Genomic DNA, 25,718 nt, shown 5'->3' with positions numbered 1-25,718 from the left:
GTTAAAAAGGGCTCAGTGGCATATTTAAGGTGTGTGCCAAGCTTATATTCCATTCATAGCTTTTATAGAATGGAAATAAAAGTGTAAATATAACCTAGTCAATAGTCATTATATGTGGGTTGAATTCAAATACAGCACCAAAGTGTCAATAGGCAAACATAAAATGGTAATAGCCTTGCTCCACAACGGATTTCCTCTTTAGGAATTTGTTCTTACATTACAACTTTAGCATAGACCAGTCAGTAAAACACAGGTGTGACCGTGAAGCTTATTTCACAGAAAGTTAAAACAAAGCAAACAATGCATTCTCTTTATCAAAATAGTTTATTTAGAATCCTTTTTGTCGCACATGAAAGATGCGGGTATCCATCTCCTCATATCGCCGTTACATCTCTCATATTGTGCCAACTAAAAATGGGACAAATAAATTCTGTATCACTTGAAAAGAGCCTAGAAGAATAACAAAAAATTAAACAAAGATAAGAAAAAGCTGAAAGAAGCAAGCCTTCACGTCACCATTTTTTTTTCCATAATAATGACCTACTTGAGAATCAGGTAACGTGATAGATTTGTATAAAGGTTTGGATCTGAATGCCTCCGCACACCGCCAGTGGAGTTGAAGAGGCAAGTCAGTGGCACAAGGTGTCAGCCATTGACAAAATTTGATTGGTTAAATGGGGCTCCAAATAGAAAACCTACTTGGGTGTATGTACAAAATAAACAAAGAACAATTAAGAAACCTTTTGTGTAACCATGTCAAGTCAAACAGTTCAACTCTAATGGAACTCTAAACCGAATTCACCTCATACTCAGATTTAAAAAGGGGTGGCAATAGGGGGTGGCAGTATGGTAAAGAGAAATCAAATAATATGATAAGACTACCCAGTAAAAATTGTGCCGAGTGTAGAAACGGGGAGAGACAAGCGATAACGAGATTCAGTATCTATAAATTCACCTTATTTGTCAAAACACACAAACATCAGAAAGGTCCTTAATTCCTGTTATTTTTTTAGTTTTTTTTACTCAACTGACCAGCAAGTAGACAGCACATATCCACCATTTTGTTTCGGTTCTGTAAAATCAACATATAGGACAATCCATGAAGTCCCGACCTGCAACCCTTTCACAACAGCAAGTTAACGAACATGGACATTCAACAACGTTAAATGGCAGAGCAAGTTGGCTGTATGCAAATTGACGGAACAAAATCCCCATATGTGTACAATCAAGTTTTTATGCTGACCATGTTAGTGTTTGCTGGCCATTTAAACAGCGGCATACATATGTTGTGGGACGAGAATATTTGTTTTTTTATTTTACACAGATATCCAGTGAGATGCTCCACATCAAAGGGCATTGAGGGCCGAGTGTGGTCGGGAGGAAATGTGTGGGATTCCCTGGGGGGGGAAATCTCCCAATCACAATGTCACAATGTCGGCTTGGCCACTAGTCCGTAACGGCAGGTAGGCGAACCGGCAGGCATCTTTGTCGCGGAGCTGGGCTCAGGGTGGGCTACTTGGCCGGGATCTTTGCCCTCTTGCGGGCGATGGCGTCCTCAACGGCCTTCAGCTGCTTCAACAGCTCCTCCCGACGTGATAGCGTATTGCTGGGCTTCCCCGAGCCAGAGCCAGAACCAGCTCCAGAGCCAGAGGAAGGTCCCGGACCTGGGGCAGCCTGTTTGCCCGACGGTGTTGACGGGCCCTTTCCAGACGACTTAGGGGGTGGGGACAGCGGACGCTTCCTGCTGCAAGAAAGGTGCAAGAGAAACCAGTCAGCAGCTGCAGCTCAACCCATTGTGGACTGACGGGAATTAACTAAAGTAATCAAAGCCTACGTTCATCCTAAAATCAGGCAGCGATTGTTGTATTTTTTGCCCGTTGTATTTTTTTTATATATATAATTATATATTATACAACTTCTCTATCCCAAAATCAAAAAATAGCTCCACAAATATAAGAGCAAGATCTATCATCTGGGCAAATACAAATACAAATTGAGAGAAAAAGTGAAAGCAGGAAAAAATGCATGAGAAATCGCATACTGTTTCCCTTCAATTTATTAGCTATCGAAATAAATTTTAAACTGAAATGATATGAAAGACAGTCTCTCTCCACTGCGCATAACACATTATTTTTGTTTCTCTTTTTCTGATTCAGCGATCATGGTCATTTGAACCATCGCAATAAATACCTTCATTGGCTGATCCTTTGACCCTACAGAATCTGAAGTTGATAACAGGTTGGCGCGGCAAACACAACACCAGAGTGCACCGAAAAGTAACAGCTGCCTCCAGATTCTAGCTTTATTTGTGTCGCTTGACAACACTCAGAAACTATAAAAGCAATGTGTGCGCCTATAATAAATCTGAGATCAATCACTGTGCCACTCATTGAACAAGTTTTACATCATAGTAGGGCTGAGCCCAATTATTGGGTTATTTGTTCGTTAGGTAGGTTTTTCGAATCTCAATTCACTTTTTGAATGATTTGTTTAGTTTTTCTAATGAAAGAATTAAGATACAAAAATATTAATATTTGATTCATGTCTATGCATATTTTGGAACTGTAGATAGAAGAATAGGTTACATTTTGTCTGAATAGCCTAGTGATCAAATAGTTATGCAAGAGACATCCAAGAATGCTTCACGTCAACGCTTCAGTTGGGGTAATGGCCCTTCAGTTGAGCTAATGGCAGCAGTCATCAGAACACTGACTTTCATTTGTTCATTTGTTTTGTCGTTGGATTTTCCAACATTATTAGAATATTCCGGTAGAACTTTGAATGCTGCTGTCCAGGGTGAGAATATGTGAACCCCCCCGGTCATCGGGGGGGGAGGGGGTGAATGGTTTAAGAAGGGTTTTAATAATGAACGTATTTAGCAGCTATTTCAATGTTCAAAAGAGTCCAAATGGCGCCAAAAAGCTCTACCTACATATAATAACCTATTGGTAATTTAGTAAGTTCAGAACAGGTCACGCTTTTTTTTTTTTTCATTTTATGGTGATCCGTCCCCCACATAAGCGCCTGTGTGATTTATCACTGGGAAATTTATTCAAAACTTTAAACCATGGTCAAACCACCAATTTGCTTTGTGATAATTGGAAGCAGGCCTATTATCATACTTTGGAAAATGTGTGTGTACAGAAACCTTTAGACAGCATTGAAGCTCTGCAGTTACCAAGTCGGACTCGGAAAGAAAGCCACTGACATTTGACTTATTGTGGTTCTGCTATTTTGCGTTATGAAAATAAGACATAACACATTTGTTTTACCAATTGAACACCTTTACAAATAAAAAGGAAACAAGATTAGTTGATAAAAACTAGATTCTGCAGCAGTTGTCTCCGCCTGCTCTAGGCAGTGAAAGATACGCACTATGAATGGCCTTTTCTTCTTTCTCCATTGAATATTCGGATATTCGTTTGGAAACCTCAAGATTATTCAAAGCTTGAAATTATGTATTGGGGCAAGCCCTACATCATAGGTTGCGAATATTCAACGTGACACACGTTTTTTGGTGGTGGGGGAGAGGCTACCGACATCATGTGTATGATGAGCTCAAGTTGTGTTAACCCCTGCTTCTACATATAAATACTTGTTCCTCATCCAGCCCCAGCCACACTTCCTGATTTAAATCCCTGAACAAGTGAACAAAGCAAGTTTGTTGACAAATTCAAATAACACGGGGGAGTGAAAACAAACTTCTGCAGCTAGAAACTCCTGGCAGGGTTCCCCTTGTGTCGGCGTGATGTAGTCAGGTTTCGAGTGTTTGGCTCTCATACTTCCGGACTGTACCAACCTGTCTCCTTGAGGTGGCATGGGCCGGGGACCTGGGCCTCTGGGTCGATCCATTCTCGGCGGGAACATTGGTCGTCCTGGCATCCTCCGGTCACGGCCTGAGGAAGAACAGCAATAACAATGATCATCATCTGTATTAGATATTAACACGCCCTGCACTGATATGCCCAATCCATTGGTTTTGGGTTTAAAGCTCAAAATTTGCAGGAGAGTTCCGGAAAACAACACAGGAAAAATAATGAAATAGGACGCATGATAACAATATTGTGGCTTGCTTTGCAACCACACAAATAATTATTACACGACAATAATAGATGATAATGACTAGGGATGGGCATGATTAATCGATGATCGCTAAGAATTTTGTCTCTGATCGATAATATTTGTATTGATCAAAAGGAGGTTGTCTTGCATAGTGTGAGAACTGAACAGAAATGCCCATCCCTAATAATGACGTCATTGTCAAAGACGTCTGTGCAACGCAAGACATACATGTACGTAGGCAGGCACGTAGGTATTGTTTTACTTGCATCTCCGCTGACGCAGTTAATTGCAGAAAGATATGGAATCATGATGTGGTGGTGTGCAGGGACGTACGTGAGTCTAACGTTTGTGCGTGTGTTAATCTTATCTTTGGTTATAAAGACAGCTCAAAGGTAGGAACGTGATTGGGTAAGGTTATTAATTTTTATTGGTTTAGGTTTAAGCTCTAATTAATCTCTTTCTCAGCTTTCATCCACTGTATTATTATTTTGTATAGTGATTTTGTGTCAAGTGAGTTTTATCTTGTAATGACTCCCTGCCTAAATGTACCTTTCTGTACTGAAAGGTATTTTCCTTGCTGTACAGCCCTTTGGTACAATCTGTGTGGTGGAAAGGTGAAAGGTGCTTTGTGACTCTAAAGCTTGTGCGTGAAAATGGATCTGGGCCCTCACCTCTGCCAGGAGACATGGCCATCCTCTTGCTCAGAGGGGAGCCCGGGCGCTCTTTGTCAGACGGCATGTACCTCTTCCTGTTGCCGCGGTCACCCTGCTGCTACAAACAACAAATTAAGGGAGAAATTAAAACAGATGGGGGAAATTGGGGAAAGGGGAAAATTTGATTTGAACACACAAGTGGTCCTTCCATTTCATATACATATCAGTGGCACACTGAATAATAATTTAGCTAGTTGTGTAACCCATATGCTGCTGTGGAGGATACTCCTGTCTCCTACTGGGAATACCTATAACAATAGCTATTGGAATGTTTAACTTTTTTTAGTGTCTAAATTAATTGATGGGATATTTTCATTATATGTTGTATCGTATAAAAGTATGAAAGAATGCATCTGCTGGGCTAGTCAGGCAACATAATTATTTATTTAATAGAAGATACCTTATTGAGGAGGGTGAGCTTGATGTCTTTATGGGAACCTGATCCTCCGTAGTTCCCTGGGGGTCCCATGTTACCGGGCATGTGGTGCATATGGTGGCCTCCCCTGTTCCCGGGTCCCATTCTGGGCATGAAGTTGCCTCCTCGTGGGGGCATCCCGGAGGGGTCCATCTTCCTGCGGTCCTCACGGAAGGGCTCGTCCTTCTTTAGCGGTCTCCCTGTGAAGGGAGAAGACAACGCGTTATATATTGATGCAGTCAGGGTCAAAGACATGTGTCAATCATCCTTTTCAGGCGTGCCCAGTCCCATTCAGGGGAGCACAGCTCAGGTGGCGAATCCCCCGTAATTCACACCCTGATGTGGCAATCTCAAAATGAATGACAAAATAAAAAGATAAAAAAGATAGCTTTCACCCTCTCTTAAAACACACACATAACCACACACAAACATTTAAAGAGCACACACTGACCCCTGCCCCTGTCCCGCGGGTGCGGTGGCCTCTCGCGGGGCGGGCCGGGCCTCTCTCTGCGGGGGTGTCCCCCTGGGTGTCCACCCGGATGTCCCCCAGGGTGTCCCCCCGGATGTCCACCCGGGTGTCCCCCCGGGTGTCCCCCCGGGTGCCCGCCCTGGTGCCCCCCTGGGTGCCCCCCCGGATGCCCGCCCGGGTGCCCGCCCGGGTGCCCCGGGTGTCCTCCCGGGTGCCCGCCGGGGTGTCCCACCGGGTGACCCAGGGGGCCCCCAGGGTGAGCGGAGTGTCCGCCCCCGGGAGGCGCCGGGTGTCCTCCTCCCCCGCCAGGGTGGCCGGGCGTGGGGGAGCGGGAGCTGGCCGAGGACACGGGGCTGGCCAGGTCGGCGTACATGTCCTCAGAGTCGGCGCTGCGCACCGAGCTGCTGGTGCCCGACGTTGCCGAGGAGACGGACGACACGCTGCTCACGCTCAGAGACCTGGGAGGGGCCGGGGGGGGGATACACACAGAGGCCTTGAAAACACCATTCGCTGGAGCATCTCAAATGCTGTATGGTCATTGCCGTTTTTTTCTTTCATTTTGCTACGTAACAAATCAGAGCCTTCTTTTGCACCGAGGGCAGACATTGGGCCAGGGCAGGCGGAGGGATCCTGTATGTGTTTTTTTTTTTTGTAGGATAGGTCTGGGATTCTTGCCTCTGATTGGTTAGAAGGGTTCTCCTTTAGATCGTGTTTCGATTAGTCCTAGCTGTTTGCGGGAGTTTAGGGTTAGGGTTAACCCTTATCCAAACCCTAACCATTGGCGGTCTTTCGCCGCCAGCTCGAGCCCACCTACCCGTCCTACCAGGATCTTCCCGTCCCGGTGTGGTCGGCTTTACTGGGCTTCGGCTTTGGCTTCCTCCGCTGGCCACCGCCTCTCTCTACCTGAACCGCATGGCTAGCAGGCCGGCGGCCCCTCTCCTCCTCATTGGATTATTGGCTATTTGCTGCGGTTATGCTGTGGACTATTCCCTGGATACTCCTGGGGTACACGTCATCTTTCCATCCACAGACACCCGGCCTCAGGGTACAAGCTAGCGCTAGCTCTGTACTAGCGCTCCACACCTGGATCATGCCACCGCTCTACTCCACCGCCGACCTCCACTCACCCAACAACCACCTCCGTCCGGACTGCATTGACATCCTCCGAGAAACTGGACTACTTCGCCGTCCTCCACACAGAGGCTCTGGTCGTATGTTCAATTACAACTTTTCAACCCCAAACTCTATTCCATCCATCTGGTCCTGTTCACGCACCGCAACTTCCTCACTACGTCATCACAACAAACGACTCGTGCACCTATCTAATCTCCGCCCCCTTCCTCGGTCCTCCCAACCCATCACGAAGCAACGTCACCTGAAACTGGCTTTGCTCAACACCCGCTCACTCAACAACAAAAGCCTCATTTTAAATGAATTCATAACTGACAATAAGCTGGATTTCCTCTGTATCACTGAAACCTGGCACAAACCTCTGGACTATTTCTCACTCAACCAGACCACACCCATAGGATATACATACATGGACAAACCCCGACCTGAGGGGCGGGGAGGTGGTGTCGCTGCAGTGTACAGAAAGGACATTAAAACTTCCACCATCTCCATCCCTGCTGCTCAGTCCTTCGAACACATCACTTTCAAACTCTCCGGTCCCGCTCCTCTGGTCACCGCCATAATCTACCGCCCCCCCAAACCTAATCCTTCTTTTCTCTCCGACTTTTCTGACTTTTTAACCCAGTTAACTGCCATCTCACCTTCTGTTCTGCTCCTGGGAGATTTCAACATCCGCATCGACACCAACTGCAAATCTGCCACTGAATTCCTGGAACTGCTTCACTGCTTCAACTTCACCCAACATGGCAGCTTTCCCACCCACAGCCGTGGTCACATCCTGGATTTGGTCTGCTCTACTGGTCTCACCATACCCCACCTCTCCAGCCTCAACCTCAACATCTCTGACCACCTGGCAATCACCATGAACATTGATCTCCCCATTCCTACCACCAAGGACAAACGGACAATTTCTTTCAGAAATCTTAAATCCATCTCCACTCCGGCCCTTTCTGCCTCTCTTGCCAGCAAAATATCCTCCTCCCCCCCACCGCTGAATGACAACCCCTCCGCCCTCACCAACTACTATTATGAAATACTCTCCTCCTGTCTCGATCAGCTGGCTCCCATCAAAACTAAAACTGTTTCATTCACTCACTCTGCTCCCTGGTACACTCCTGATCTGCACAAAATGAAATCCCGTAAGCGTCAGCTTGAAAGACTCCACAACAAAACTGGTTTAACTGTTCATCTTCAAGCCTACAAAGATTACCTTCAGCAGTATAAGGAAGCTCTTAACACTACCCGGTCCACCTACTACTCACACCTCATACACTCTGGTTCCACCAACCCCAAGGCTCTTTTCTCCACAGTAAATAAACTCCTCAAACCCAGTGACAATATCACCAACTCATTCACAACCGACAAATGCAACTCCTTTCTTTCATTCTTTCAGACCAAAATTGACACCATCTACAACAACCTGTCCTCTTCTTCTGCCACCACTGTCTGCACTCCCACTCCACCATCTGTTCCTCCCCCCTACACCTCTCAGCCCCTGTCTCAGTTCTTCCCTGTGTCGTCAGGGGAGCTGTCAAAAATCCTAACAGGGATGAAAACATCAACATGTGTCCTGGACCCCATCCCATCCCACCTCATCAAGGACTGTCTACCAGCTATCTCCACACTCATCACAGAAATCATTAACACCTCTCTCAGCTCTGGCTCAATCCCCCCTTCACTCAAACTGGCTGCTGTCACCCCCATCCTCAAAAAACCTGGACTAGACCCTGACATTATGTCAAACTTTCGGCCCATTTCCAATCTCCCCTTTCTGTCTAAAATACTGGAACGCACTGTCGCCAAACAACTCAAAACCCACCTCTGAAATGACCTGTTCGAACCATTCCAATCCGGCTTCCGTTCACAACATAGTACTGAAACAGCCCTCATCAAAGTCACCAACGACATCCTCTTCTCCGCAGACTCTGGTCACCTCAGCATCCTTATCCTCCTGGACCTCACTGCAGCTTTTGACACTATCAACCACACCATTCTTCTCTCCCGCCTCAAATCGTCCCTCAGCATCACCGGCACCGCCCTTTCCTGGCTCCAATCACATCTCACCGACAGACAACAGTTCATTCACATCAACAACTGCTCCTCCTCCACCGCTCCACTGTCCCAAGGTGTCCCCCAGGGCTCGGTGCTTGGTCCTCTCCTCTTCATACTTTACCTGCTTCCCCTTGGCAACGTCATCCGCCACCATGGTCTCAACTTTCACTGCTACGCCGATGATGTCCAGCTCTACATCTCCACCAAATCCATCACCTCTGCCACTCACTCCACTCTATCCAACTGCCTCACTGACATTAAATCCTGGATGCACACCAACTTCCTCAAACTGAACTGCGACAAAACTGACATGATCATCATCGGTCCCAAATCCATCACAAATACCACTCCTAGCTTCTCCCTCACTGTCGACACCTCCACCCTGTCTCCATCCCTTCACAGTCGCAACCTCGGAGTCATCTTCGACAATAACCTCTCCTTCGAACACCACATAAAACAAATCACCAGAACTGCCTTTTTCCACCTCAAAAACATTGCCCGACTCCGCCCATCACTCTCTTTCTCCGCTGCAGAAACCCTCATCCATGCCTTCATCACCTCCAGACTCGACTACTGCAACAGCATCCTTTACGGCACACCATCCAAAACCTTAAATAAACTCCAGTACATTCAAAACTCTGCTGCTCGTCTGCTCACCCACACCCGCACCCGTGAACACATTACCCCCGTCCTCCAGAACCTCCACTGGCTCCCGGTCCCACAACGCATTCAATTCAAAATCCTCCTCCTCACACACAAAGCCCTCCATAACCAGGCCCCTTCCTACCTCACTGACCTGCTCCACCGCCACAACCCATCCCGTAGCCTCCGTTCATCTTACGCAAACCTCCTGTCTCCACCACCTAGGACCAAGCACCGAACCTGGGGCGACAGAGCCTTCTCTGTTGCTGCCCCCTCCCTCTGGAACTCTCTCCCCACACAAATCCGCGACTGCACCGACCTCTCAAATTTCAAATCTCTCACAAAAACTCACCTTTTTAAAATTGCTTTTAATGTTTAGCTTAGTCTAATATGTTTTTAGTGTTTTTTTTTTTTTTTTTTACCATTTGATGTTGTTTTTACTGCTTTTATCATGTATTGTACAGTGTCTTTGAGTATTTAGAAAAGCGCTTTAAATAAAATGTATTATTATTATTATTATTAACCAATCGGAGGAGAGCCATTCTAACCAATCCGAGGCGAGAATCCCAGACTTATCCTACGGGAAAAAAAAATTGCATCCTGTATGAGGGGGCGGGCGCACACTCGTAGTGACGTGAATTTGTGCATTCAACTCCCTGTGATAGCCAGGGTAGGTGTTGGTCCTACCCTGAGATGTTGGTCCTACCCTGCATGGACAAGAACAGTGAATGTGTGTCGGTAACTTGTAATTTGCACTCATCTCCACTACATCACGTCACCCCTGGTGAGCAGTGCACCTCTCGTAGATCGGCTTTGACAGCACAATTGTTGAAAACAATTGTGCATTCGACTTGCTGTGATAGCGAGGGCAGGCAGAGCATTGTAGGAGACTTGCTGCTGCACTGCACATGAACTTAATAAGTAACAGTCATTATGGTAGTTTAAACTGGGTAAATGTTTAACTGTTACTACGTGTGACAGAGTATGTCACACGTTTTCCAGTATCCACATGTATTCCAGTATTGCGCCTTATTCTAGTCATTTTCCATTATTTGCTCATACACATTACTTTATGGCTAAATTCTGGCATGTGCCCAACAACAGTGTAAATCTGATTTATTCATTATACTTACCGTGTTATATTATTAGACAGCAATAGAGTAATAGGGCTGGGCAAAATATATGGTTCTTATAATATAGATATAATTTATTATTAATTGGTTTATTGTGAAATAAGCCTGTTCTTCCTAGTTACATGTTTTAATCTTATTTCATTATTGTATTATTTTATTTCATTTTTCTGTGTTCCTGTGGATCATGTTGTGCCACCAGCGGGGCTTGGATGTTGTGTGTGCGTGTGATGTTGAGGTGGAGTTTCAGGTTAGAGCGGAGGCGGTGGCTGCTGTTGATGTTGTTTTCTTCTAACTAAAAGCAGCCATCCTCATCCGCGAATGCCTTACCTTGATTTCCTGGGAGTGTTGCCAACAGAGAATCAGCGGCACACAGAGGCGGAGGAGAGACAAGACAACAGGGGGAAGTTGTCAGGCCGGGTCATATCAACAGAGCAGATGTATCATTACATCTGTATACAAAGTACATTTGGCTATCCTCGAGAATATTTTACATGTTTGACAGTGAAACCCCTGAGAAGCTGTGCAATGCAAAAAATGAACCAGGAGTATCATTTCCTGTCTCGTCCGCCTGATGGACAACGATGGTTCCTGTCTGTGCGTGATGGTATGCGGTTGTGTGTGTGCACTTCCGTGAGAGATTGTATGCAGTGTGTGTGTGTGCGTGCATGTGAGAGATGGTATGACGTGCTTGTGCGTGTGGGAGATGGTATCCCATGTGTGTGGGAGTTTAACTGAAAGAAATGCCTGTGTGGGTTTGGGGTTAACTTTCTGCTGCGTGGGCATGTTGGGCCAAACTTGATGTTGTGCTGCTGTGCATGTGGCTCTACCTGGATTTCCGTGAGCCGGAGCGTGAGAGCGAATTGGACGAGGATCTGGAGCTGGAACCGGTGTAACTGCTTGCGCTTATGCTGCCACTAGCAGTGCGCCTGGGGGCGAAAGATGCAGAGAGAAAGTGACTGATGAGGAGAGAGTGTGGGACTGAGGCAGAGAGGAAAAAGCTGATTCGCAACAAGCACAGGTGCAGGGATTCCCCCGTGTTCAGAGACAGAACCCCCTTTTTTGGGCTTTATTTAATTACAATTATTGTTGAAGAGTAGCCCATATATTTTAGCTTTCTTGTCATGTTTTTTGTGTTGCTATTTTTTTCCCTTATTTGTGACTCATTAGTAATTTCATAGTTGTCTTTCTTAAATGCCTACTGTGTAGATGTCCCAAGCATCTCAATGTTCAGAATAACACCAAGTTATACTGAGCACCTGATGAATAAAACCCTTTGACTTTGAGTATACTCCTGACAAGTTTACTTCTATTTTGCCGTTGTTTTTCTCAAACGGTGCAATCATGCAACATTGTTAAAATGGTAGGCCTACATGTCTGTCCATTAGCAGAGATGCTCACATCTCATGTTTCAAGTCTCTTATGGTTGCAGTAATAGAGTTTAACCAATCCCGCTTTTTTATTACCGCTACCATTTTCGAGCACCACATATTTGAATGGGCTGATACTAAGTACCGTGATAGGTGACGCACATGAAAGACATACAATGATAAAATTCCACAATAGCTTGGATAGGCTGTGCAGCACTGAAGCAGCACCAGATTAATTATTATTCAAAACCTTCCGGCACCTTGGCTCTGGGAAGTGTAATGTATTCACCCTTATCTTAGATTGCCTCAGTGACGTCCATGCAAGGTGATGACCAAATCGTCATAGTAAAACAATTGAACTGAAAATTGCATAGTAGAACTAGCGCTATGTACAAGCATGTGAAGAGAAAACACACAGGCTCTATACTGGATGAGGGATCACCAGAAAAGGAAAAAAAGACACCTAATTATAAACCCTTTATTATTAGTAGGTAGCTTCTTATATGTCAACCTCATGTAAACATTGTAATAGCTGCTAAACATATTCATTATTCAAACCACGTTATTTTATCCTCGTAGTATCAACCTACAGTTTTGCATTCAAACAGGTCTTACATTTTGTGTTACATTATTGTGTTAGGTATTTTTGATTTAGTTTGTTCGTCTGTTACTATTTCCACATTATGCTCAGTTTGTTTTTTTTGTTATCAAGGAGGTAAGGAAACTCCTAGCCCAGCTTGAGTGCCCATGCAAAGAGTCCAGCCTTCTGAACATCATGCTGCCCCCCACCCACCTTTCCCTCTGGTAAAATTGAAGAAAGAAAGGGGGTTTTCCTACCTGCGCGGCGGGTGCTGTTGCCGTTCTTTGCGTCTTCCCTCCCTGGGTCCCGGCAGCTTCCCAGGCTCTCTCGGGGCTGGGGGCCTTCCATCCACTACTCCTCCCCCTACTCCACCACCCGGCGCTGGGGCAGCCCCGGGGGCTCCCCCTGGTGCAGCCCCTGGGCCACCAGGACCACCACTTCCTCCTCCGCCTCCTCCTCCTACCTCCCGGCTGTGGCCAGGCGGTCTGCCCCCCTCGGGTGTGGGCCGGTGAGGCTTGCCCTGCTGGCTGCCGGCGGGAATGGGGGGGCTGGGGGCTTTCTTCATGGGAGGCTTGTCCCTCCGCTGAGGGCCCCCGGCACCGGGCTTCAGCGGCACCCTTCGGTGGGACGGAAGGTGGAGGAGAATGGGAATAAAAACGTTTTTACATTTTTCACAAACAAGAATGAAACTGTTTGCTGCTGCCATCCCTGAGAGTCACTTGGTTGCACCGTTTGTAAACCACAGCTAATCCAGGGGACGTTAGAAGTTTTAAACTTTAAAAACGGGCTCTGGTGTGCAATTATTAAAGAGGTATAGATAGGCTTTGATGTACACTGTTCTGCTTTCAGTACCAGTGGCAATAAGGAAATCAGTTTATATTCATTATGCCTAGATAAACGTTTGCGATAGTTGTACAACTCACGTTTAGATGCATTTTTAGATGCATTTATTCCCAAGTCACTCCCGACATTAAAACAATATTTAAAAGAGAAAACTGTCGCTCTGCGAGCCCATCTTTAAAGTAGAGGGCGGGGCGGGGCTGGCCCCCTCTGGCTTCCCTCACAAATGTACGAAATACATTTTCCATTCATTCAGGCCAGATTAATGGTGCAATAGTATCGGCGTTCTCCCCAAACAATGTTGACTGATAGTACTGCTGCGCCACCCTGTAACATTTCAAAAAAGGGCTGTCCTGTTTTCCCTATTTGTTAGGCTGCGCTGGTGCAAGTGCGCTCATTGGAAACACAACCCAGTTCAGTTCAATTCAGGACACACGGCTTTGAAAGGGGTACTTCAAATTATCACAAAACTAGTCGGTGGTTTGTACATTGTGCAAAGCTTCAATTCAGTCGAATCGTGCCATTATATGCTACTAGTACTTAGTGGCCAGTAAAGGTAAAACGGCAGAGAAACTAATGCTGCTTCAGAAGAACGTTTCAAATAACGCCTTTTTTGTGCTCGGCTGCGTGCATGCATACCCAATACTTGTTAATGAGTCATTAATAAATGAGTAATGAGCGTCCATTTGTCATTTATTTCTTAGAAAAATAACCGGTACCGGTGAAGTACCGGTATATCTATAAATATATCAAAAAGAGCAGATGATCCGTCACGAAACTGAGCCAAATCAGTGTTGGGCGATCGACAGTGCACGTATGCATGAGGAGGCTTAGCTGGGACTTCCTCGGAAATGGCTCTGAATGTGTGGGTGTTCAGGCTTCTCCCTACCCCTTTGGCAGCACCAGGGGCAGGTCTGTCTTGTTCTTAAGGTTTCTGGGTGCAGCCTGACTTGGAGAGGGCGAGGTGGAGAATGATCTTGATCTAAAGAAAAGGTTATCATATAAAGAGAGCACAAGAAAATAGGTTTGAAGCCGGGGAGAGGAAATGTTGGATTAACTTATGGTTTGGAGTAGGCAAACAGTTTTACAGGTCAATAAATGACAAGCCACGACTCCATAATCCAACGCAGTTAAATACCCGACTGGCTCTGCTTTAAAATTCTTCAGTGATCTCATGCAAGGAATTTAAAACATTTTGGCATGCACAGACAAGTCATGGAGTCCATCATCCACATCTACAAAACAGACTTCCACCGGCTATCTGTCAAATTAATGAAGCCATTAAAGCCAGCATGTCCATGTCCTGTGACCTGGACATGCTACCATTCAAACTTTTAAGGCAGTGTTTTCAGGCCCTTGGCCGTGGTCTTCTGTCTAACAAATTAATCTCCCATTAAAATCCCTTACTAAAAGCAGAGGTCAGGAAGCTGCTAAACTGCAAAACAGAAATACAATCCTGCAATGCAAAAAATGCTAAACGAAAACAAAACATTGTGCAAATCGGACCCCGTCCATCTGCTTGTCCCACTGACGAGTTGCCTCAACCATCTAGGCCTTAAGTCAACCAAAAACACATCACAGCGTCAATATGAAGCGGGTCGCACACCATTCAGGCAGCAGCACGTAGTATGTGGACAACACACGTCAGAAGATTTGGTTTTAGGTAGTGTTCTGTGTTTAGTACAATGGGTCCCAGTCGATGGCGCTGCGATTCGTGCTAAGGTGCCAATTCCGATGTTCACATCCAAAGACTATCGAGCATTAAACAAGGAAGTTGACGGAGAATCGCAGACATGAAAAATGAGTGCATATACACACACACACACACGATTTTTAGATGATATGACCAATGAGAATTTGGTCGAACAAGCACAAACCAATTGATTCAACTAACCAGAACTTGACAGCCCCACAATCATCTTCTAAGCTACATCAGATCACACATAACACAAAATATGTTGGTATAATATTTGATAACAAACTCAAGTTTGATAAGCAAATAAATTCAGTAGTGTTATCCAGCTTCTTTCAGCTCAGGAAGTGTCGGATTTCATAATTGCCCCATCTCCTCCACTTTCGATCACACTGCAGCCAGGCTATTAACCAGTACTAAAAAGAGGCATTGCAGCACATCACATCAGCTCCCTGTCTGATATAGTATCAGGTTCAAATTACTAGTCCTTACCTCTAAAGCCCTGCATGGTACTGCTCCTGCCTATATCTCAGACCTCCCCTCTCCTAACCACACAGGCCCTGTAGGTCCTCAGAACAAGGCCTACTAGCCTCACCTCCCCTCACCACACCACATCATCAGCCCCCTGAGGTCCTCAGAACAAGGCCTACTAGCCTCACCTCCCCTCACCACACCACATCATCAGCCCCCTGAGGTCCTCAGAACAAGGCCTACTAGCATCATCTCCACTCACCCCACTACTAGAGCCCGGAGGTTCTCAGAACAAGTCCTACTAGCCTCATCTCCCCTTACCACATTATTACAGCCCTGAGGTCTTAAGAATTGTTTTTAGTATTTGTGTACACGGTTAATTTCTGTTTTTTAAATCCCTTTGTATCACGTGTATTCACTTTATTTCCTGTGTTTATTGCGTCTATCTTGACTGTTATAGTCAGTGTTTACACTTGTTATGTAAATGATTACAGCAATTGGGTACATACCTGGTTTGTATTTTAAGGGGCTGTGTAAGTCAACCAAAACGTAAACTAGTGCTGCCTGCGGTGTAGCCGCAGTATGTATTTAAATGACTAGGATTAATCACCTAAAAAAATAAACGATGCACTTGTTTACAGCCCTTGAATTGCTTTTAGTACTGTAGGTGTAATGGAAAATCCTTGAAATGTTTTCCCATGTTTCCTAATTGTTGCCTTGTGTCCTCATGGTGTGTAATCCATTCCCCCTGTAGGTGACCCATTGGCCGTGGCATGCACTGAAACGTGATCCAAGACGGTTACCTGGATCGGCTGCCGCTGATGGAGCTGTGCTGGGAGGAGTGGCTGGAGTAAGAGCTGAAGGAGGAGGAGCGCGAGCGCGAGTGCGACGACCCGGTGCCTGTGAAAGATGAGGAGCGAGACGACGACCTACACCGCAACACACACAAAGAATACCACCAAATCAAACGATGAGCATTACTGAACCATCGATATGCTAATGTGTTTAATAATGAGAGGTTTAGTTACACTCATGTCTGGCATCTGTGTGTGCCTGTGTGTCTGTGTGTGTGCGTGATGGTCCAGGTAAGTTGGTTCGTTTCAAGGTCCGGTACAATACAATTTGTTTTTACCAAATTGTATTCCCCCAGGGTAGGGACCCTGGAGATCCAGAGTTCTCGCGAGAGCACAATTTGAATTTGCACAGCAAGTCACTCTGGGAACGAGCAATATACTCACTCCCCGATTCCCCTGGTTCTGAACATTAACCAATCACATCAGTGTATCGGATATAGGCGGGCCAAAAGCTTTGCTGTTTTACCGACCGGATACGGCTAGTATTTTAATCCAGGGTCTTCAACTGCAGAATATGGCTGTAAATGCTATAAACACATACAAGCCTTTGATGATCTCCTTGTATCGATTAGGGTTGGTTGTTAAATAGTTAGGTTAATAAGTTGTTATTTAGGTTCAGACCCTTGGCACCCCTCGCGCTGACCAGTTACATTTTGATGGTGTGCAATGGTGTGTTAATGGTTGATCGTGTTTGACAAAGTATAAGAAATGCAAGTCGAGGATGGTCATTGATTTACCCATCATCCTTTAGCCAATGGCCTTGGCTTGATCTTAGTGCTCACTGCGCTCCACTCACCCTTCTCTACCTTTGTCATTCTCTGCCATCACTCAGTGTGGCATCACTGATGTCATCGCTTAGTAGTAGAAAAATAATAGCTCCTTTGATATCGCGATTCTCTCTAGAATGATTCTGTCTCGATGCATAAAAATAATAATAATCTGAAACAAATTTAATATATATATATATATTTTTTATTATTAAATTTGTTTGCCTGCAGCAGAGCGCTACAGAAAACTCCTTTCTGCCTGCAGGTTCTCTGCGCAGAGAACCGACTATCTAATATAAAATATTAGATAAGGTAATTCATCTGTTGATTGTCTTTAATGATCATCGCACAAGTAGGAAGTGATTAGCAAACTCTGAGTAGCAAAGTCAGATGTATTTATATATATTTTTTGAAAATCCTGCATGGAAATTTACATTAAAAAAAAATAGTTGAATCGAGATGCATCGAGACGCATCGATAATCGTTTTATAATCGAATCGTTGACCTCTGCATTGAAATCGAATCGTGAGGTGCCAAGAGATTCCCACCCCTATCATCGCTTCGTCAATGTAACCGGCTGTGTAATAAAGATAATCAAGTTCTTCGAAAATAAAGTGTCATTTTTTTTTTTTATAATGACATAGCTGCTTCTGCAAAGTGGCACCTGCACAACCATGGGTGCCGTGCTGCGACGGGAACAGATTCTCGACGGGAGCAGCCGGCCTCTCACTCGCTCACTCTCTCACCTGGACGAGTGGGACATGGACACAGAGGAGCCCGAGGGGCGGTGGCGCCGACGGCCCCGCGGCGGCGAACCCATGGGCTGCCGTCTCCGCGGCGACTTGGACCGGCGCCAGGGGTCCTTCCACTCGTCTGGCCGCCTCATCATGGGCATGGCGTCCTTCTTGGGCAGCGGCTCTATCGGCCTGCTGTAGAGAGACAGGCAGGGAAAACAAGGATGATGAGGATGCTTTTTTTTTTTCCTAAAGTGAATTCAGGTACAGCGCCGTCAAAGGTGGGAACATTTGGAAGATGGATTTCATTTTGCGGAGGGAGAGAGAAACCAGCCACAGTAAGCAATATTTTGAAAGTATTCAACGGGAACAGACCCTGGAGGCCTCCCTCCAAAGCCATTACCAACCATCTCACTAGCTTTAGCGAGGCTTGCCTTGTGGAATAGTTTGACAGGCAGAGTGCTCGTAGGTAGCTGATTAAGAAAGTGGACAGACAGGTAAGCCATCCAATAATTGTATTTGAGTCAAATTAAATGATTGGAGGGCTCATTACAGGCCTGTAACGAGATCTTATTTTTTTATCGATGTGCTTTCGCGTTATTAACCAAAATTTAACAAATAGAAACCCTAGCTTTAAGTTATGACCCTAGCTTCAAGTTATGAGATATTGAATATCCAACAGTTATTCATGCTGCGTATTAGTGATCCAGCGTGAAGAACTAAAGACGTCATCCCCGTCCTGTGTGTGTTGTGTGGACACCCACCTAGGAGACGGTGCTTCCAAGCAAAGCCAGGGAGCAGCAGTACTCTTCTCTATAGAGCAATCCTAACGTAAATATTCAGACATAATAGGCGCAATACATAGTACCCTGCACCAAGTAATAGTCTCAGAAAACACCATCAAACCGGATACATCTTGCACTTCAAAATTTGTTTGTCCACGAAATACAAAACAAAAAAAGTCCACCCCAAGTGAAGACAATTTCTGAAAATGGTTGTACAGGCCTTATTTTACATTCTGACATACATTCTTGTACTCATATTGTCTGTCTCTCTGTACAGAGAACATGCTAATGAGCCAACAAGTCCTGAAGAAGGGGGCAGGAACATGCCACCTAGATTTGCCACCTGTTTTGTGTCAATATCTAATTCTATCTATGTGACAGTGTTAATTAGGTATTGACACAAAACATGTTGAGGACGACACCTCCCTTAACATGTTTTGTGTCAATATCCAGTATTATACAAGTTCACACTTCACAAGAGCTAGCTCAATGATCAGTTCACACAGTTGAGTTCATGTTCATAGCTCGATTTTCTATTTTTAACTAACTCACAGGCCCAGAAAATTAACTATTGGAGTCGGATGCTTCAATTCGATATGTCTTTTTAAATTTGTTGCCGATGTGGCTGATGTCCTGGCTGACTTGTTTCCTCAGAACCAGAGGGCACAATTTTCATAAACACACATGTTTTTAACACTATACAATCTTTCAAATATAAATATGCACTATTGGCTTCAGTGGTAGCTACGTTGTTGTTATTGTTTTTAGAAGCCATGCTGGCATGCCGGTTGCAGGATGAACAGTGCATGACCCTTCGTGAGAGTGATTGACGCTCACGCTCAGTAGCTGCAAACGGGAACGTTCAGTTCAGCAATTATGAGCGCGTTCAATGAACGCTAGCGCGTTCATGCACCACTGCCAATATCTAATTCCATGAAAGTACAGTGTAAGTAGTTAATGCTCTTTAGCGTACCTTTCCATAGATATGCGTTTCTTCTTGTGTCTCATTAGTTGTCTCTATGTCAATCAGTATGTAAATCATCGTCATGTAAACAGTATTTGTTTAGCTTAATGCACCACTTTACCTGCTGGGTGCCCAGAATCACTTTAAAAAGGGCAGTCGCTGGGGTTTATGTTGCTTGGGCTGTGAATGTCCTAGTTATGATTATTAGCTTCAACCACGAGGTGTCAAGAGGTGAAACAGGATGAATGAATGCAGCTACTGTCAAACCTGAAAATAGTTTGCATTCCTAGAAAAAAGCTAGGGTTTTCCATTGATGGCAGTCGTCAAGTTTTGCATGCCTCGCTGAAATGCTGGTAGGTCCTCCAACAAATTCCTCCCACATGTGGCAAATTATTTCTAATTTTCATATCACTATCTGGCTTTTGTTTATTTTTTCCAAAGGACTGGTATTTCCAGACATTCTTTTCTATATTTTTGTTGGTGTTTCACGCAACATTTTGGCCAAACGCTATACACAGACATCAAAGCTTAAATAAAGGGCTTAATCGTCACACAATAAGACGTTGGGTTCCGTACTACTCAAACCACAAACAGACATCAGACATAAACCAGAACGCTTCGGATACCAAACTTTATGCAGATCTGAGATCTGTTTACAGATTAGAGTGACCCTGGTAAACACCTGAGGAGAGGAGAGGAAAAGAGCCAGACCACCGAGACAGATACTGTTTGACAATGATTTACATACTGATTGACATAGAGTTCCATTCATGATGAGCACATGCTCCCTCCACAGTCGAAGCATGGCTGCAGGGGTTTGAGTTGTATTATGACAGGATGCTATAAACTCTGTCCTCTGCGTCACCTGCGTGGGTCCTTACATAAAAGACCCACTCCATGGGGTTTTCCAAAGGGACGGAAAGAGGACGGAACCAGAGTCATCAAGTGTATCCCTATATACACATGTGTTTCTCCAAATATTTGGGTGCAGAGATTAATGTGTCTGGATCTGCTACCGGGATGCTTTGGCTGGATGATAGGCCTGGGCGATATGGCTGAAAGACATATCACAATATAACTTGATCATATTGATCGATAACTATTGATAATTCTAATGACCTAAAAAGACTAGTAATTACCATGCTGGATTTAAACACTTCTGTTTAACACTTAATGACCTTCCACTGTTCTTCATTGATAAATACTCGAATGTCGATACAACACTGAAAAACACACTGAAAAAATAAGTATGGAACCGTGTTAGTGTAACAAACCCAGCTGCTAGATTCGGTGGTCCAGTCTCTTATCGATATATATTGAACATGTTTTATATTGATATTGATCAAAAGTCTATCACAATACGATAATTTATTGTTTTATTGCCCAGGTCTAACGGATGATGCAACATGTATGCTTCTGTACTAGCGCTTTCCCTCGCATTTACAGCAACCAACAGTAAGCGGTATAAGGTCACCCCCACTCTAAGCCCATGAGCTCATCTGTGGAATTGGGGAAGTCTGCAGCCTTGCACGCCGTTAGGTTACTTTCTGACAGAACTTGTATAAAAATGCTATCAATGTTATCTGCAAGCCAACAAACCATGCACACACAAGGTGACGTGATAACAGCCAGAGCTAAAAATAGAACCACAACACTGAGGCTATTTTTAGCCCTTGAAAGAGCTATCCTTAAAAAGCAGTCCATGGGCGTGTGGATGAGGCAACAAGGAAACGAGGACATTTAAACCCAGCTCTGCCTCAGGATACACGTGAGCCTGACAATGTAGAAAATAAAAGAATAGTGTTTCCCATAGAACTCAGACAGACTGAGCGGGATGGAGTCCCCCCGTCCAGAAAAAAACACCATCCGTTTTGTCAAAGCTATTCAGCAATGAAATGGGAGTGCATTGAACATCAAACTAAAACCTCATGCCATGAGCTTCAACAGTTGCCACAGACGCCATGGATGTAAAGGTTCAACTGTAAGAAGGGTTGCAATACAAGTTTTTTTGTTTGGTTTGGTTGATAATGATGGCTGCTTTTGCAGTTAAGATTATATTTTGTTAACTGTTTAGGATCTTTAATGGATTGAAATGAAATCGCTGGGTTGAGATAACTAATTAGGATATGGCAAAGCATGCCTACCTTATTGGGTCGCAATTCAACAAAAAGCGGCATTCTTCAAGAGGGGCTCAGGGTAATTGTATAGAATATACAGTGAACAGTCCAAAGAAAAGAAAAGGCCTCTTAACTAATCAGATGTTATTTGAGTGTCATTTTAACAGTATCTTTTAATTGTATTTATTTTTATCAAATAGCCTAACACATTAACAGGAAACCTTGCAATAAAACGTGAAGGATGGGCTTTGAGGTGTCCCGCCTTTTCTCCTCCCCACCTTACTCACATCCGGGTGATGATGCTCTTAGGTTTAGGTTTTCGGTGGGAGTGGAGCCGTGATGCAACGATCCAAAATGAGCACAAAAGAGATCACAGGAAGAGAAACTCGAGCACGTCACATCCCAGGAAAACAATGGAGTGCTAGTTGGTCTTTCCATTTGATGTCACCAGGGAACAGGTTCAGGAGGCCCGCTCTGCGGCCCGCTCTGCGGCCCGCCTGGTGTTGCATCACAACAAGGGGGTGACACATTTCCTTAGACCAGGCAAGGCCCCGGGGGTAGGGCCGCCGTGACATCCAATACAGGGTTTCCACCAACACCATTCAACCCCTCAATGAAGGAAGGTACGGGAAGTAGCTGCAGACATTGTTTTGACATTGTGTGATGCATGGTAGGAATGCATGCGTGCGCTTTTTAAAGAAAGCGATATGTGTGACACAATTGAGAAAACAATGACTTGGAAATGCCAGTCAGTGAATCTATATGATGATCGGGTTACTCTGGCCAACCGCACGGGACAGTGCCACAGTACATTAGGTCAATACAACTGTATTCTATATGCCATATAATAATTTAATAATAATACATCTGCATAACATAGAATGTCATTACATGCTCTGGTTCCTCATCTGCAATAGAGTGCTATTCTTGCCCTGGGAACATCAACTTGAATACTTAAAAGTTTGAGAGAAAAAAAACTATATACGACAATGCTAATCATTTGAAAGTAAAACGGTCTAATCCAGTTTCTCTGACAGTTTTCTCTGTGTGGGTGTTTCCCTGGCTTTTCCTACAACCCAAGTAGAGATGTAAATATTAATCGATTTGTATCAATTAATCGATTATACATCTGACGATTCGATTCATCCTCAAGATTATTAATTATTTATTATTACAGTGAATAGGCTAATTGCCATACACTAAAGTGTGTAATACTGTTTCTGTATTCTCAATAAAAGGTAAATGCTTGTTTTTTTTGTTGATTTATTTGATAGATATTATATTAATAGATAAAATGTAAAAAATATCGAGAATCTAATCGTATCGTGGGGAATTCTGAAGTATTGAAAATAATTGAATCGTTGGCTTAAGAAATCTATATTGTATCGAATCGTCATGAAGGCTCAGATTTACACCCCTAAACCCAAGCATGAGTATGTTGACCATCAAACGTCAATGTCAACAGTGGAATGTTCCACATTTCTTCAGGCATGTTGGAGTGCCCCTGGTAGGCGTGTCCTCTCACGGCACACTCTTTGGAAATGTGATTACTCCTTCCTCCTAATCTTTCCTACTTTGTGATATTAGACTGATGATGAAATTCATGACTGAGAAATAGTAACCACTGCTCATGTTTCAAATATTTCATGTCAGAGTAGTCAAGGCAAGGCAAGGCAACTTTATTTATATAGTATTTAAAAAAAAGATAAAAAATGCTTTGTAGAAAGTGTTGTATGTATCAATGTATTTAAGATTTAGCAGAAAGCTAAAGCAAACAATAAAAGTCTTCAGTCTTGTATTAAAAGTGGCCAGAGTTGGGGGTCTTAAATCCTCAGGGAGTTAATTCCAGCTATTTGTAAATCCTGCTTTCCAATGTTTCGTGTTTTACGCTGGGGATAATTAACAAATTGGTCTCAAAAGATCTTAGTGGTCTAGAAGGCTTATGTAGTGGAAGCATATCCGTTATATACTTTGGCCCTAAACCATGTAGGGATCTATAAGTACGCAGCATGATCTTAAAATCACCAAACAATTAGTTAAATACGTAACTATTTTTATATTATTTTCATTGGTCATTTTAAGTTAATATTGGACCTTGCCACTAATTACAACTACTAAAACTATGATGCAAGAAAGCAGAGCCGTAACATGAAAGTGCATTCAGAGGTCACTGTGAAAACAAAGGCACCAAAACCTCACCCCTGCCCTAGAATAAGCTAGACTGAGTAATGTTGTGATGCATCGTCCAAACCGACAAACATCCCACAGAAAAGAGCAACGATTTACAAACGATGACACAACTTCCACTGATGTTATTGATTTTTTCAACAGACTGGTAGACAACATATAAATACGTGATCATTCAAGTAATTTGGCATGAGGGGAAAACGGAATGCCTACTTGCCACCTATAGAACTGGTGTGTGGTTGGCAGCAATACAACTTGGTCGCATGTTTACACACCTGCTGAGATTAGCGCCAACAAAGAAATACCAAACAAGCCTGCTTGCCATCCTATCGTCTGCATCATTTTAGGATACATTTAGTTGGTTGAGATATGCATTTCCTAATCCAATGAATTAGAAACCTTTTTTGCAGTTTAAGAGAAGAAAATGGGACAACTTAATAGACCGAGCATAAAATGAATTATATTCCATTATTAGTAATAAGTAGGTGTCACGACCCCACTGATATATTCAAACCGGCTCTCTGTCTAGGCAGGAGTTGAGACACATAAGTGGAAAAAAACCACAGCTGGCAGGCAACTAGCTTCCGGCCACATGAGCAGTGACTCATCTGGGTTCTTGGCGAGCGCTGGTCCTTCTCACTGGTTGAGGGATAGCCCAAGCGTTGGGGTCAACGCTAGCCTGTCCCGTTTGCTTATGGTTTGACAAACATACACGACAAAGGGGCGGTCACGTTCCCTCTTTAGGAATCCCTAATCCTGGTGCTGTCCTTGTTAAGGGGAATAGCCTTCACATAGTGTTTCAGAGGGTTTTTAGTGAAACCAAAGCGTGTGCACCATGCTGTCTGTTCAGCAGCCATCTTGCTACCATCCGCCATCTTGGATTCCTCAGGTGACCCGTATCAAGGCCCATCAAGGGAGCCACTCCCACAGTTACCATGACAACCAGTTACCCACCAGCTTAACATTACCCAACAGTAGGCTTGTGACAGTAGGGCTATAACGATACACCAACTCACGATTCGGTTTGTATCACGATTTTTGACCCACGGTTCGATACATCCAAGATTGTTTTAAATTTAAAAAGCATTTTATTTAAACATTTACTCATATAACAATTAACTTAATGTAACATTTAGTTGGAAGATGCTTGCAGGTAGGCAAAAAATCCTACCTGCCTAAAAAAAAATCCTTAAAAAAGTCAAATAAATAATAGTCGTTTGAAAAGTTTGGTAGCACTAACCAGCGATCCCGCTAGAAAAAAAAACGGTGCCGGTCAAAGTGACCTGCATAGGTCTATACAGGCCGTATAGAATGCAACATGTTTAATAGCCTAACTTTCAAATAGATGGGGAAAAAACATGAACGTCTGATTCGCAATAACGAGGCAGTGTTACGAGTAATGTATGTGTGTGCGCGAGAATGGCAGTGTGTGAGTGTGAGTGGTGTTGGCGGTTACAACCGCGGCGGTTGGAAGCAGTTGCCGCCCATGTGAACACGCACAGACATTGCCCTACCGCTCAGCTTTCCCCGTGTTGAAACTCTCGGCGGCAGCCGCTTTTATAAAGGCCTGGGCCTTTCATACCGCCGTGCGGAACCCTCTGGCAGAGAAGACGGTTATCGCGGCGGCGTGAAAGAAAAAAGGGCATGTCTCGGTTCTGCGTTCTCACACCGCGAGACTTTCAAGGTTTCGCTACGCATATTGTTACAGCCCTAGTAATAAGGCATGCCTTACCAAACCCCAA

At 44.3% G+C, this 25,718-nt stretch overlaps 1 protein-coding gene across 6 annotated transcripts in view; it reads right to left on the bottom strand.

Moving 5' to 3' along the window:
• Positions 1-348: 348 nt before the first annotated feature.
• Positions 349-25,718, bottom strand: part of zc3h18 (zinc finger CCCH-type containing 18) — a 35,404-nt gene continuing 10,034 nt past the window's right edge. Inside the window, exons 10-20 of one of the 6 annotated variants that reach the window (XM_084477390.1) lie at positions 17,936-18,118; positions 16,372-16,497; positions 14,294-14,386; positions 12,822-13,181; positions 11,445-11,543; positions 10,945-10,953; positions 5,642-6,117; positions 5,176-5,390; positions 4,734-4,833; positions 3,800-3,896; positions 349-1,744 (exon numbers count right to left, since the gene is read on the bottom strand). In XM_084477390.1, coding sequence (XP_084333516.1) covers positions 1,513-1,744; positions 3,800-3,896; positions 4,734-4,833; positions 5,176-5,390; positions 5,642-6,117; positions 10,945-10,953; positions 11,445-11,543; positions 12,822-13,181; positions 14,294-14,386; positions 16,372-16,497; positions 17,936-18,118 — 1,990 coding nt within the window. In that variant the 3' untranslated portion in view covers positions 349-1,512. The remainder of the gene's footprint in view (positions 1,745-3,799; positions 3,897-4,733; positions 4,834-5,175; positions 5,391-5,641; positions 6,118-10,944; positions 10,954-11,444; positions 11,544-12,821; positions 13,182-14,293; positions 14,387-16,371; positions 16,498-17,935; positions 18,119-25,718) is intronic. The other 5 variants (XM_084477391.1, XM_084477392.1, XM_084477393.1 and 2 more) reach the window with 5 other exon arrangements.

Source organism: Micromesistius poutassou (assembly GCF_964030765.1).
Source record: "Micromesistius poutassou genome assembly, chromosome: 13".
In the NCBI taxonomy this organism is placed as follows: domain Eukaryota; kingdom Metazoa; phylum Chordata; class Actinopteri; order Gadiformes; family Gadidae; genus Micromesistius; species Micromesistius poutassou.
Note: the sequence above shows the minus strand (reverse complement) of the source record. Positions and strands in the feature narration are given on the sequence as shown.